The sequence below is a fragment of the Panthera onca genome, chromosome B1 (genome assembly GCF_046562875.1).
Source record: "Panthera onca isolate mPanOnc1 chromosome B1, mPanOnc1 haplotype 2, whole genome shotgun sequence".
Taxonomy (NCBI): Eukaryota; Metazoa; Chordata; class Mammalia; order Carnivora; family Felidae; genus Panthera; species Panthera onca.
This window is the reverse complement of record NC_138342.1, coordinates 65,442,007-65,454,558: the sequence shown is the minus strand read 5'-3', so window position 1 is coordinate 65,454,558 and position 12,552 is coordinate 65,442,007. Positions and strand designations below refer to the sequence as shown.

The 12,552-nt window shown below is 39.1% G+C and overlaps 1 protein-coding gene across 4 annotated transcripts in view; it reads right to left on the bottom strand.

The window, feature by feature from the left end:
* The window catches only part of CFAP299 (cilia and flagella associated protein 299), a 601,366-nt gene that overhangs the window by 586,496 nt on the left and 2,318 nt on the right, over positions 1 to 12,552 (bottom strand). For all 4 annotated transcript variants that reach the window (XM_078445989.1, XM_060654789.3, XM_060654790.3 and 1 more), the window contains exon 2: positions 1,965 to 2,095. In XM_078445989.1, the coding sequence (XP_078302115.1) occupies positions 1,965 to 2,095 (131 nt within the window). The remainder of the gene's footprint in view (positions 1 to 1,964; positions 2,096 to 12,552) is intronic.

The following is a 12,552-nucleotide window of genomic DNA, read 5'->3' as shown; positions in this document are numbered from 1 at the left end:
ATCACCTGTGGTAAACAGAATGCCCACCTCCCAGGATGCCCATGCCCTAATTCCTAAAGACTGTGAACATGTTACATTACATGGAAAAACGGACTTTGCAGATGTAATGAAGGTTATAGACCCTAAAACAGGAATATTATCAGGATAATCTAGATGAACCCAGTGTGACCACATAAGCCCCTAAAAGGAGAGATCTTTCTCTGGTTGGAATAAGGAAAGATGCTGCAGAAGGAGAACTCAGAGAGATTTGAAGGGCAAGAGAATCTTGACCTCCTCTTGCTGGAAGGGGACCACATAGAAAGCATAAGGAGGAATGTGGGCAGCCTGTAGGACCCCACAGCCCAGCCCCCAAAAGACCAGCCCCCAGAATGACAGCTGACAAAGAAATGGGGGTCTCAGGGTTCCACAGTCACAAGGAACTGAATTTGGCCAACAACCTGAATGTGTCTGGAAGCAGATTCATCTTCAGAGCCTCCAGAAGAGGGCTCAGTCCAGCAAACACCAGGATTTCAACCGTGTGATGTACTGACCAGAGAACCCAGCTGAGCCACTGTACTCTTGACTTCTGACCCACAGAACGCTATGAATAAAAACATTTGTGTTGTTTTAAGCCACTAAGCTTGTAGTAACGTGTTATGGCAGCATCAGATAACTAATACATTACCAAATGTCGAAATACTAAATCCCAATGTTCTACGGTAATGAAACACAGTAACTACTAGAACAATCAATTAAAATCGCACACTCCTGGAACTAGCTCATGTTCCACTCCCAAACGTTATGTGCTATAATAAACACATGAGAAATTTCTACTCATAATTTTGGGGTAGTTTAAAATTAAGAATAATACACCAATTCCTAAGTAATTGTCCTCTCCAACATTTACAACATTAGCATTCAGTTTTAAAAGGTAAATAGATAATTGCTTTGTCACATCTTTTTTTTTTATTTCTTTTTTTGAGAGAGAGGGAGAGAGAACTTGTGTGCATGTGCGCAGAGGGGAGAGAGAGAGAGGGAGGGAGAGAGAGAGGGAGAGAGAGAGAGAGAGGGAGAGAGAGAGAGAGAGAGAGAGAGAGAGAGAGAGAGAATGTTAAGCAGGCTCCACACCCAGCACAGAGGCCCACATGGGACTCAATCTCATGACCCTGAGATCATGACCTGCGCCAAAATCAAGAGTCGAACGCTTAACCAACTGAGGCACCCAGGTGTCCTGCTTTGTCACATCTTTCAAATTAGCTCATCAGTTGATATAGTTCACTTTAGGTGTACATCTCTTTTATAATATGTTTAATATACTTAATGAGATTCCTATTTTATGTAACTATATATTAGTCACATTAACAAAAGCCAGAGACCATTAATAAAGTTGAATGAATAAACGTTCACAAAAATGTAAGAACATAAATGATGCCAAAGATGTAAAGGTCTCAAAAGTACAAAGAATCCTAAGACAAAAGTCACTCATATTCTTTACTATATAAACACATAAAGTCTATAACACTGCCTTACTTTCTAACAAGACTTTCAGTATAATTACTGTATTTTGGGACTTCTATTTTTTAAATTTTTTTTTTAATGTTTATTCATTTTTGAGACAGAGAGAGACAGAGCATGAATGGGGGAAGGTCAGAGAGAGAGGGAGACACAGAATCTGAAACAGGCTCCAGGCTCTGAGCTGTCAGCCCAGAGCCCGACGCGGGGGTCGAACTCACAGACCGCGAGATCGTGACCTGAGCTGAAGGGGACTTCTATTTCTTAAGTTAGTAGCTCAAAACTGCATGTGGCTTCCTGCAAGCATGTCACAGTTCCTTCAGTCCCTGGTCTGCAGAGCACATGCTGAGGATATTCTAAGTTCTACCCGCTCCGGCCCGTGTTCCTAAATGACAACAATGCCAGCGAGATTGGGCTTTTACAGAGACTCTACAATATAATATAAAACCCAGGTTGGAAACACAGACACTTACTTTTTCTGAGTTCTTTCAGCCAGCCTTGCAGTCTCTATAGCTGCCTTCCTTGCTTCAAAATCTTCCCTTTTCACCACCTCTCCAGTCCCCCGGTAGCCTAGCTCCACCAACTGGCGAGCCAAGCCTTCATCCTAAAGAGAAAAATCAGTTGTAAGATTTGTGCACGAATTAGACATCTTATTTTATTTGATATATGCTGAATAAAGGAAAAAATCAGAATTATTTTAAAATGAGACATATTAGATATGAAAACTCAGAATCCTTTCTAACAATACTTTCATAAACATCTTATTTGTCATCCTTTTCCCACAGATGTAAGATGAAGAGGAAAAAAAAAGGAAATAACATCAGTCACTAGATTTTCTCTAAGGGATTGGAGGACAAAAGTCTGTTGTGTTTTTAATCCATTTACAAGAGCAGCTGTAGGTAATTAATAGAGTATCTTTAAAACAATAAAACTGGAGACAATAGTACTCATACAAGAAAGACTTTTTTAAAAACCAATTGCACAAAAAGAGAATTGGGTTGCTCTCATAAAGTTCAACATTTCAGAGACTTCCTTCCTTGAGGTCAATGAACTGATGACACAGAGCATTAAAACTTCAAATACAAAATAAAGAGCAGATGAATTTCCTATTTAACTGGAAAGATATTGTTTCCATATAATGTTGGTACCAATAAAAACAGAAAAGTAGAAACCCAAGAAGATGGCAACAAAAAAGCTTCACGCTGAAAAAAGTTTCCCCACAATCCTTTAGGCCTTTTATATTACAGCTACTTGAAGAAACGCTCCACACATTTGTGTCACTTGCATAGCGTTTTCAAAAACAAATAAATATTATTTCCCTATTATCTGAAGAGGTGTCATCTTACATTAGGTTGCTGATATAAGGACTAAAGTATTACATTTCAATATGTATACATTAATAATGTTCTTTATATCGGGGCACCTGGGTGGCTCAGTCGGTTGAGCATCTGACTTCAGCTTGGGATATGATCTCAGGGTTCATGAGTTCGAGCACCATGTCGGGCTCTGTGCTGACAGCTCAGAGTCTGGAGCCTGCTCTGGATTCTGTGTCTCCCTCTCTCTCTCTGCCCCTCTCCCACTTACTCTGTCTCTCTCTCTCTCTCTCTCAAAAATAAATAAAAACATTGAAAATTAAAAAAAAATGTTCCTTATATCATCTTAGTTAAATGTGACATAGCTGAACTATAGTGAAAATAGCATAGATAGATAGATATGTATGTATCTTTTTGTAACAGACACTTATTGAATACATCACTGTTGAATGAAAGAACCATCTGACAGGATTAAATGAGAAAACTTAAGATGCCTGGTTAATAATCTGTTCACCCCTCAGGGGCTGTTTTAAAGTTCCAACTATTGGGAAGAAAAAATTTAGACACTACCAACCTAGAAAACTTGCTACTGTCCTTTGCTAAACATTAAAAGCAAATACAGTTGGCCCTCAAACAACAAAGGATGAACTGTGCAGGTTCACTTATACACATATTTTTTTCAATAAATATATTGGAAAATTCTTTGGAGATGTGCAATAATTTGAAAAAATTCACAAATGAATCATGTAGACTAGAAATAATGAAAGAATCAAGAAAAAGTTACATGTGTCATAAATGCATAAAATATAGCGACATACTGGTCTATTTTTATCATTTACTACCATAAAACATACACAAATCTATTGCAAAAAGCTAAAATGTATCAACACTTACAGACTGTACACTATCTTCTCATTTGTCATGTCTGGTGTTAGTAACACATACATCGACAGTGTTCTGTATCCTGTAAGACAATAGTGATGTAGGTACCAACAGACAATTCATCTTGGAAACAGTTGAGGTAAACTTATGGTTTGGATACATACCATACTGTAAGTGTATTTTCTCTTCTCTGCTGTTCTTGACATTCTTTTCTCTAACTTACTTGATTGGAAAAATAAAGCATATGATACATATGACATACAAAATATGTACGTGTGTATGTATGTTTAAGTTCTCTGTTCGACTGTTTATGTTCTCAGTAAGGCTTCCAGTCAACAGTAGGCTATTGGTAACGTTTTGGGGGACTCAAAAGTTATATACAGATTTTCTACTGCACGGAGTTTGGTGCCTCTAACCTTTTTGCGGTTCCAAGGTCAACTGTAGTGAACTCTGTGTAGTAATGAAGATACGTCTGCCAAGCTAATATAGCCCAAAGCACCAGATCTTGGGAGGGTTATTTGTCTTTTTTCTGACTTGTTTCCCTGCTTATTGTACGTGTTATTTTTAAGCTCTTTAGTGTGAACCACAAAAACTAAGCAAATGACTCCACCTAGTGGAATTAATATTTAATAGAAACAAACAAACAAAAAAAAAAACAATGATTTTAGATGTGATTTACAAAAGAGATGACTTGAGTATAAGTTTGCGTAAATCTATTACTAAATGTGGGCATATGGGAAGAATTCTCAGGTAAACTCTGTGAGACTGTGGGGGTTTTCCAGAAGAATATCAATGGCTTGTGATCAACACAGTATTTTACATAATAAAGACCATTAAAAAGTTGTTGTATTAATTTCATATATTGGAGTGAATTGTGCATTTCTGTGTGCCTTACCTGGGCCACACAAAATGATCTGGGTAGTTCTACACTCATCTATGTTAATTTATATTGTAACAAGAAACAAGACCTACTGAGAAAATAAGGAGAAAGCTCAAGTTGGTTGCCTCACCAACCATTACCACTAGTAGAATCATAAGTCATCTGTCCACTTTATTTTTTTTATTTTTTAAATGTTTATTTATTTTTGAGAAAGAGAGAGACAGCGTGAGTGGGGGAGGAGCAGAGAGAAGGAAACACAGAATCTGAAGCAGGTTCCAGACTGAGCTGTCAGCACAGAGCCCCACACAGGGCTCGAACCCACAAACCGTGAAATCATGACCTGAGACAGTCTGATGCTCAACCGACTGAGCCACCACCCAGACGCCCCCATCTGTCCACTTTAAATGGTCAATTATCTTTAAAGAAATTATCTTTAAAGAGACAAAATACTAAAATATTTTTACTTATTCACATATTAAGCGTTTCTGGTGCTTTTCGTTCCTTTATGTAGATCCAAGTTTCGTACTGATATGATTTTCCTTCTACCTAAAAAACTTTGACATTTTCTGTAGTGTGGGTCTGCTAACAAATTATCTTGGCTATTGTTTGACTGAAAAAAATATATTTCACCTTCATTTTTGAAAGACATTTTTGCTGGATTAGTGTTCCAGGTTGACTTCTGACTTTTCAACACTTTAAAGATGTCATCCCATTGTCCCAAGCCTTGTATTACCTCTGAGAGGTATTTTATTTTACATAATGTATCCCTTCATTTTAAATTCCTTTAAGATCTCTTTACCACTGGTTTTCAACAATTAAGATAGTCCTTGGATTGGTTTCTCTGTGTTTATTCCACTTGGAACGCATCATCTTCCTTGGCTCTATGGATTTATACTTTTCACAAAATTTGGAAACTTTTAGCCATTATTTTTTTTCAAATATAGTTTATCCCCTACTTCCCTCTGATTCCTCTGGGATTCCACTTACATTTGAAGGGCAAAAAGATGATAATGTTTTATAAACTCTAATGGTTTTGACTATAACAGTTCATCTTAGTAAAAATACATGATTAGCCATGATAATCCAAGTATATAAATACAGCAATATTTTTTTAAGTTTATTTATATTGAGAGAGATAAAGAATGAGTGGGGGAGGGGCAGGGAGAGAGAGAGGGAGACAGAGGGAGAGAGAGGGAGAGAGAGAGAGAAGCCCAAGCAGACTCTGTAGTGTCTGTGCAGAGCCCGCTGACTCGAACTTACCAACCATGAAGTCATAACCTGAGCCGAAGTCAGATGCTTAACCAACTGAGCCACCCAGGTGCCCCAAGGCAGTGATCCTTTATTAATTGTCAATGTTCTTTTCTCATGTGATCATAAGTCTTTACTTCTGGATATTAGCAGTTTGGAGAGAGCTAACTATGAGGAGGCGTAGTGCAAAACAGAATCCAGAGATGGCTTGCCCTTACGGAGAAGGCTTCCTTACTATACATGAACTGCAAAACAACTTGTGGCAAAGCAGAGGGCAGCAATTAAGTCTGTGCAAGACTTAATTCTCACTGGATGACTATTCTCCTGGAACAAATTTTAGACATCTCTCAGCTGCTGGGAGGGACACCTGGTCCCGAGGATGTACAATGGAATGGTGCCTTCCAGCTGATGCTGTGGCCTTGGACCTTGGCAGAGTTGGACTGGGACGGCAGGGTTCCACCCCAGAAGCCCACAATACTGCTCAGGGTCCTATCTATTCCTAGAAGGCTACAGATGTGTGGCCTGGCATGCACAATTCACTACTGTAAGAGCCTTGGGGCTGTACTGTCCCCAGTCTTGGGCCAGAGCCCACTGCCACCCCCAGCCTGGCTGTCCCCCTGAGGCAAAGCACCTCTTATACTGTTCCTCTAGTGGGGTGAGAGGTAGATGAAGACTGGGATTTGGTGTTAGGTGGCAAGAGCCAGACTCTGAACAGGTGAGTCTGGAACAAGGGGAAGCCGGCGTCTGGGGTGCCGAGGTGTTTCTCATCCAAGAAAGGAAGGAAGGAAGGAGGACAGGAAGGAGGAAAAAGAAAGGAAAGAAAAGGTAGGGAAGAGAAGAGAAGGAGGAAGGGAGGGGAGGAGGAAGAAAGAAAAGGAAGGGAAGGGAAGGGAAGGGAAGGGAAGAGAAGGGGGGTAGGCAGTGAGGGAGGGAGGAAGAAAGGAATGGAGGAAGGGAGGGAGGGTGGCTTGGTTTATGGCCACCCTTGACATTGTCCCCAGAGTACTGAGGCTCCCTTCACTTTTGTGTCTTTTGTTATTATGTTAGTTACTGCTGGAGAAAAGAGTTATTATTGTAGTTCAATCTTAGATTTCTTCACTAAACTCACTGACTTGTTCTAATAGGGTTCCAGTTAATTTTCTTGTATTTTTTGTATCATGGCAGATAATCATACTACCTTTATAATAATAATATTCTGACTCCTTCTTCCAAGTATTTATGATACTTTCCTTTCATTGTAGCATTGCCACAGCCAGATTACCAATAAAAAGTTAAGAGTACTCGCAACCATTTTTATCATGTTTCTATTCCCATGCTAAACTTTGAAATGTTTAACCACTGTATATGAGGTTTACAAGTGTTTGCTGTATACTCTTCATCAAGTTATGATATGAGGAAGTTTGAAATTTTATCCTATGCTTTTTATGCATCTATGGAAGTTATATTTTTTTCTTTTTAAATTTAATATCATGAGTTCATCCTTGCACTCCTATGATAAATCACACTAATCTTACTCTGATCTATTATTTCTTAATATATTCCTGGATTCGTTTTACATTGCTTTTCATTCAGTTCATAAGGGAAATTAGTCTTTAGCTTTCTACTTTGTGCTATCCTTTCTGAATTGATGTCAGTATAATGCAAGTTCTAAACAATTATTTAAGAAAAGTACATCCTTGGGACACTTGGGTGGCTTAGTCAATTAAGCGTCCATCTCTTGGTTTCAGCTCAGGTCATGATCTCATGGTTCTTGGGATTGAGCTCTGCGTTAGGCTCTGCCATCAGAGCCCGGAGCCTCCTTGGGATTCTCTCTCTCCCTCTCTTTCTCTGCCCTTCCTCCACTCACGCATGCTCATGCTTTCTCGATAGACAAATTAAAAAAAAAAAAAAAAAAGAAAATTATATCCCTCACTTTTTTAGTGTTAATTATACAAGTCAGATACAAATACATTCTCCCTGTGAAAAGTTAAAAATGGCAGATGCAGTGAATTTGTATTCCGTCAACTTGGCTAAGCATAAACTCAGTTTCCCATAATTTCCTCTCCTTTGGTATGTACAGGTTAGTTTGGGCCATAAGAGACGTCTGCAATAGATTTGGAAGGCACAAGAAGCAACCATGTTGTTCTAGTTCCTACAAGATCTTCTTCAACTTCTCCAACTCCTGGGCCATGTTTAGCTCCATAACTGAAGATGCCAGCTTCTCCTGTAGATCACCCCCAGACCACAACTGACGGCCTACTACAAGTTCTAGTTCATCCTTGCAGGTCTCTCAGTTTGCCCCTGTTCCCCCTCCCCATTTCTCATGTGCCTTTCCTTCCGGGCTGTGTGTCCTAGTGATTTCAGGCTTCAGCACCAGACACCAAAGAAACAGCCCTTCACTCACTGTTTGAACAGTTCTCTTAACTGTGTAAGGTCAAATCTGGGCACAAAATCATATACGTGGAACACACACACCTATACATATATGTATTGTGTAAGTGTGCGTGCATGCATGCCTGTGCGTGTGTTCTGCTTCTCTGACTGCCTAAACCACAATCAGCTACTGGCAATGATTCCAGAGGAAGAAGAATTGAAGGATGGGCTTTCTGATTAGTTCTGGGTGACCCGGCACGGGAGCTCTGATCTCATTAAAGGCCCTGTTCCCAGTGTGAAGGAGTCCAATGCAGTCCCTGGGATGCAGAGGCAAAAAGATACCTGCCATGAAGACGAGGCTCTGGGTAACCAAGTGTTTGCTGCCATCTCTGCTGCCAGAGGACGTTTTACTGGCAATAAGAAACATGACGGGGTGGGTTGCCTCTCAGTTTGCTGAGGGCATTGGGGAAAAATGAGCTCAGGACTTGGGATTAGCCAGACACTTGGTAGCAAGTCAGTTAAGGGGGAAACATTTGGTATAGTTTCATGATTAAAAAAAAAATTCCCATAAGTGACAGTCTGATATATATATATATGCAACTTTTCATATAATTATTACGTTTAGTATCTATGTAAGAATTCTCTGTTAAATTTGCTCATTGCTCCGTAAGATTTTATCTATTTCTTATTGATTCACGGGGCTTTACTCTAGATAGGTCCTGGTTGATTATACATTTTGCAAATATTTACTTGCAAGTAATTGCTTGCCTTTTGACTTATTTATGACATATTTTGTCATGGAGTTTTAAATTTTTGGCAAGGAAATCATATAACAAACCTTAATAAAATATAGAGAGAATAATTCCATCAATGTATTTACTAGGGAAAAAACAAGTTTGAAAATGAACAGCTAACCATTCTACTTCAAGAAAGTAGAGAAAGAATAGCAAAGGCACCTAAATAATATAGAAGAATTAACAAAAACGACAGGAAAAATAAAACAGAAATTAAAATATATAAATCCAGTAAGCTTTGATTGCTTAATGAAAGTCAAGAGCCTATCCTTTTAAAAGACTAATAAAATAGATAACATTTGGCAAGATTGATGGTAGAAATAAAGAACATGCAAACAATTTTAGAAATCAGAAAAGATGGGGCGCCAGGGTGGCTCAGTCGGTTGAGTGTCTGACTTCAGCTCAGGTCATGATCTCACAGCTCATGAGTTCGAGCCCCGCATAGGGCTCTGTGCTGACAGCTTGGAGCCTGTAGCCTGCTTCGGATTCTATGTCTCACCCTCTCTCTGCCCCTCCTCCGCTCATGCTCTGTCTCTGTCTCTGTCTCTCTCTCTGTCTCTCTCTCTCTGTCAAAAATAAATAAACATTCAAAAAGAATTTTAAGAAAATCAGAAAAGAACCATAATACAGACAAAAGAAAACTATACAAATTTATAGCAATAAATTTGAAAAATTATTTGAAAATATATGAAGTATTTGCTCAAGTTACAAATTCAGAAAAGACCAGCAGGTGGTTTTAGAAGTCCCTCATTTCCGCCCCAAAAAGTCTTTCTTTTGCACTTCCATTTGAATGCTAAATAACTTAGTTTATTTAGTCAGTCCAGGCAGGAAACAGAGGACACAGTTAAATGTAGTAATTGAAGGAAATTGAGTGGCTGAGTTAATTAACAAAGGTATAGACAGGGTTAAGAGAAATCCTAGAGAGATAATGAAGCACCCTGAAGCTAGCAACAGCAATAAGCTATTAACGGCCACTAACTAACTAGTCCAATAAGGTAAGAGGAGGGAACAGTTAATAGAGCCCAAGGAAACAGCCGTAGGGGTAGGGCCCGACACTAAATTGTGGCTTTTTGTAAGAAAATATCCACTCCTAACCTACAGCACAGTATGGAAGGAGTCTGGGGGTGGGGGTGGGGGGGATGCCTAACCTCTCTCTTCTGCTGGCTTCTAATTTCTTGCTGGTGACTCTTATTGGCTAAACCCAATTGGCCAAAGGGAAAGGGGGCCCAGTTGAAACAGGCAACAGAAATCAATCTCTTTGGGGCACAGAACAAGGTAGGGTATGACAGCATGTCGATCTCAAGGGCCAAACAGAAAATAGCTAACACAGCCAGGGAAAGAATTCTAGGTCCAAAATAAAATTTTCTAGAAGTTTAAAGATATTTACTCCCTTTTCCTTTTAGGAATCGCTACTGGGAATGCAAAGTCTAAGATCAAGCTGATTTATAGGTACTCTGTAGACACTCTGAATTATTTTTTCAATTTGTATAAAATATACAAAATACAAAATTAAACATTCTAAGTATATAGTCCAGTGGCATTAAGTACATTCATACTGTTGTGCCATCATCATCCCCATCATCACCAGAACTCTTTCATCTTACAAAACTGAAACTCTGTACCAGTTAAACAATAACTCCCATTCTCCCTTTCCTGCAGACCTGGCAATGACCTTTCTACTTTCTGTCTCTGTGAATCTGACTACCCTAGGTACCCCATAAAAGTGCAATGACACAGTATTTGTCTTCCTGTGGCTAGATTATTTCACTCAGGATAATGTCCTCAAGGTTCACCTTTGTTGTAGCATGTGTCAGAATTTCCTTCCTTTTAAAGGTTGAATAATATTTCATTGTAGATGTAGCACATTTTGTTTAGGTATTGATCCATCAATAGATACTTGAGTTGCTTCCACCTTCTGGTTATTGTGAATAATGCTGCCATAAACATAGGTATACAGGGGCGCCTGGGTGGCTCAGTCGGTTGGGCATCCGACTTCGACTCAGGTCATGATCTCACGGTCTGGGGGTTCGAGTCCCGTGTCGGGCTCTGTGCTGATAGCTCAGAGCTTGGAGCCTGCTTCGGATTCTGTGTTCCCTCTTTCTGCCCCTCCTCTGCTCACGCCTCTGTCTCTCTCTCAAAAGTAAATAAACATTTAAAAAAACAAACAAACAAAAAAAAAACATAGGTATACAAATATCTGTTCTAGTCTCTGCTCTCAATTCTTTTGGCTGTATACCCACAAGTGAACTTGCTAGATCATATAATAATTCTAACTTCAATTTTTTGAGGAGCTGCCATACTGTCTCTACAGTAAGTGCACCGTTTTACACTGCCACCAGTGGTGCAGTGTTCCAGTTTCTTCATGTCCTTGCTAACACTTATTACTTTCTGGGTTTTTTATATATTTTTTTAAGTCTTATTTATTTATTTTGAGAGGGGCGGGGGGGGGGGGTGATAGCACGAGCAGGGGGAGGGACAGAGAGAGAGGGAGAGAGAAAATCCCAAGCAGGCTCTGCACTGTCAGTGCGGAGCCCGATGCAGGGCTCAAACTCACAAACTGCGAGATCATGACCTGAGCGGAAATCAGGAGTCGGACGCTTAACCGACTGAGCCACCCAGATGCCCTATTTTCTGGGTTTTTTAAATGGCTATCCTGAAAGAGGTGAAATGGTATATCATTGTGGGGTGAGTTCTTTGAGTAGAGTTGACAATGTTACATTAGTTTCAGGTGTACAACTTAGTGATTTTTACAAGTTTATACATTATGCTATGTTCACCACAAGTGTGTCCCATTGCATCTATCCCATTATACCATGATAATATCATTGATTATATTCCTTATGTTGTGCCTTGTATTCTCACATGACTTATTCCATAACTGGAAGCCTGTGTCTCCCACTCTCTTTCACCCATTCTACTCACCCCCCATCCCCCTTCCCTCTGGCAACCATCAGTTTATTCTCTGTATTTATCTGATTCTGCTTTTTGTTCACTTTTTTTAAAAATTCTACTTATGAGTGGAATCATGTTATTTGTCTTTCTCAGTATGACTTTTTTCACTTAGCATAATACCCTCTAGGTCCATCCATGTTGTTACAAATGGCACAATCTCATCCTTTTTCATGGCTGTGTAATACTCCTGTGTGTGTGTGCGCGCATGCCACATCTTCTAGATATTAACCCCTTATTAGATATATAATCTGCAAATATTTCCTCCCATTCTATGGGCTGCCTTTTCACTCTATTGATAGTGTACTTTGGTGCACAAAAGTTTTTAATTTTGATGTCATACAAGCCAATTTGAATTATTTTTGAATTACCATTTTATTCTCAGAATTATAAAATTCTACCACTATCTATCTAGGGATGAATCTTTTTCATTTATCCTGCTTAACAGCTAATGTTGTGCTTATCTGCAACAGAGAAAAATTTTTTTCATTATTCAATTGATTATCACCTTCATTTTCCGTATAATTTCTTTCTGGTAAGTTTATTAGATAGATATTGAGCATCATGAAACTATTCTTTCATATTTTCTTTCATAGAATTCTTTCTTATTTTCCACTTTTTTTTTTTTTTTTACTATATTCTG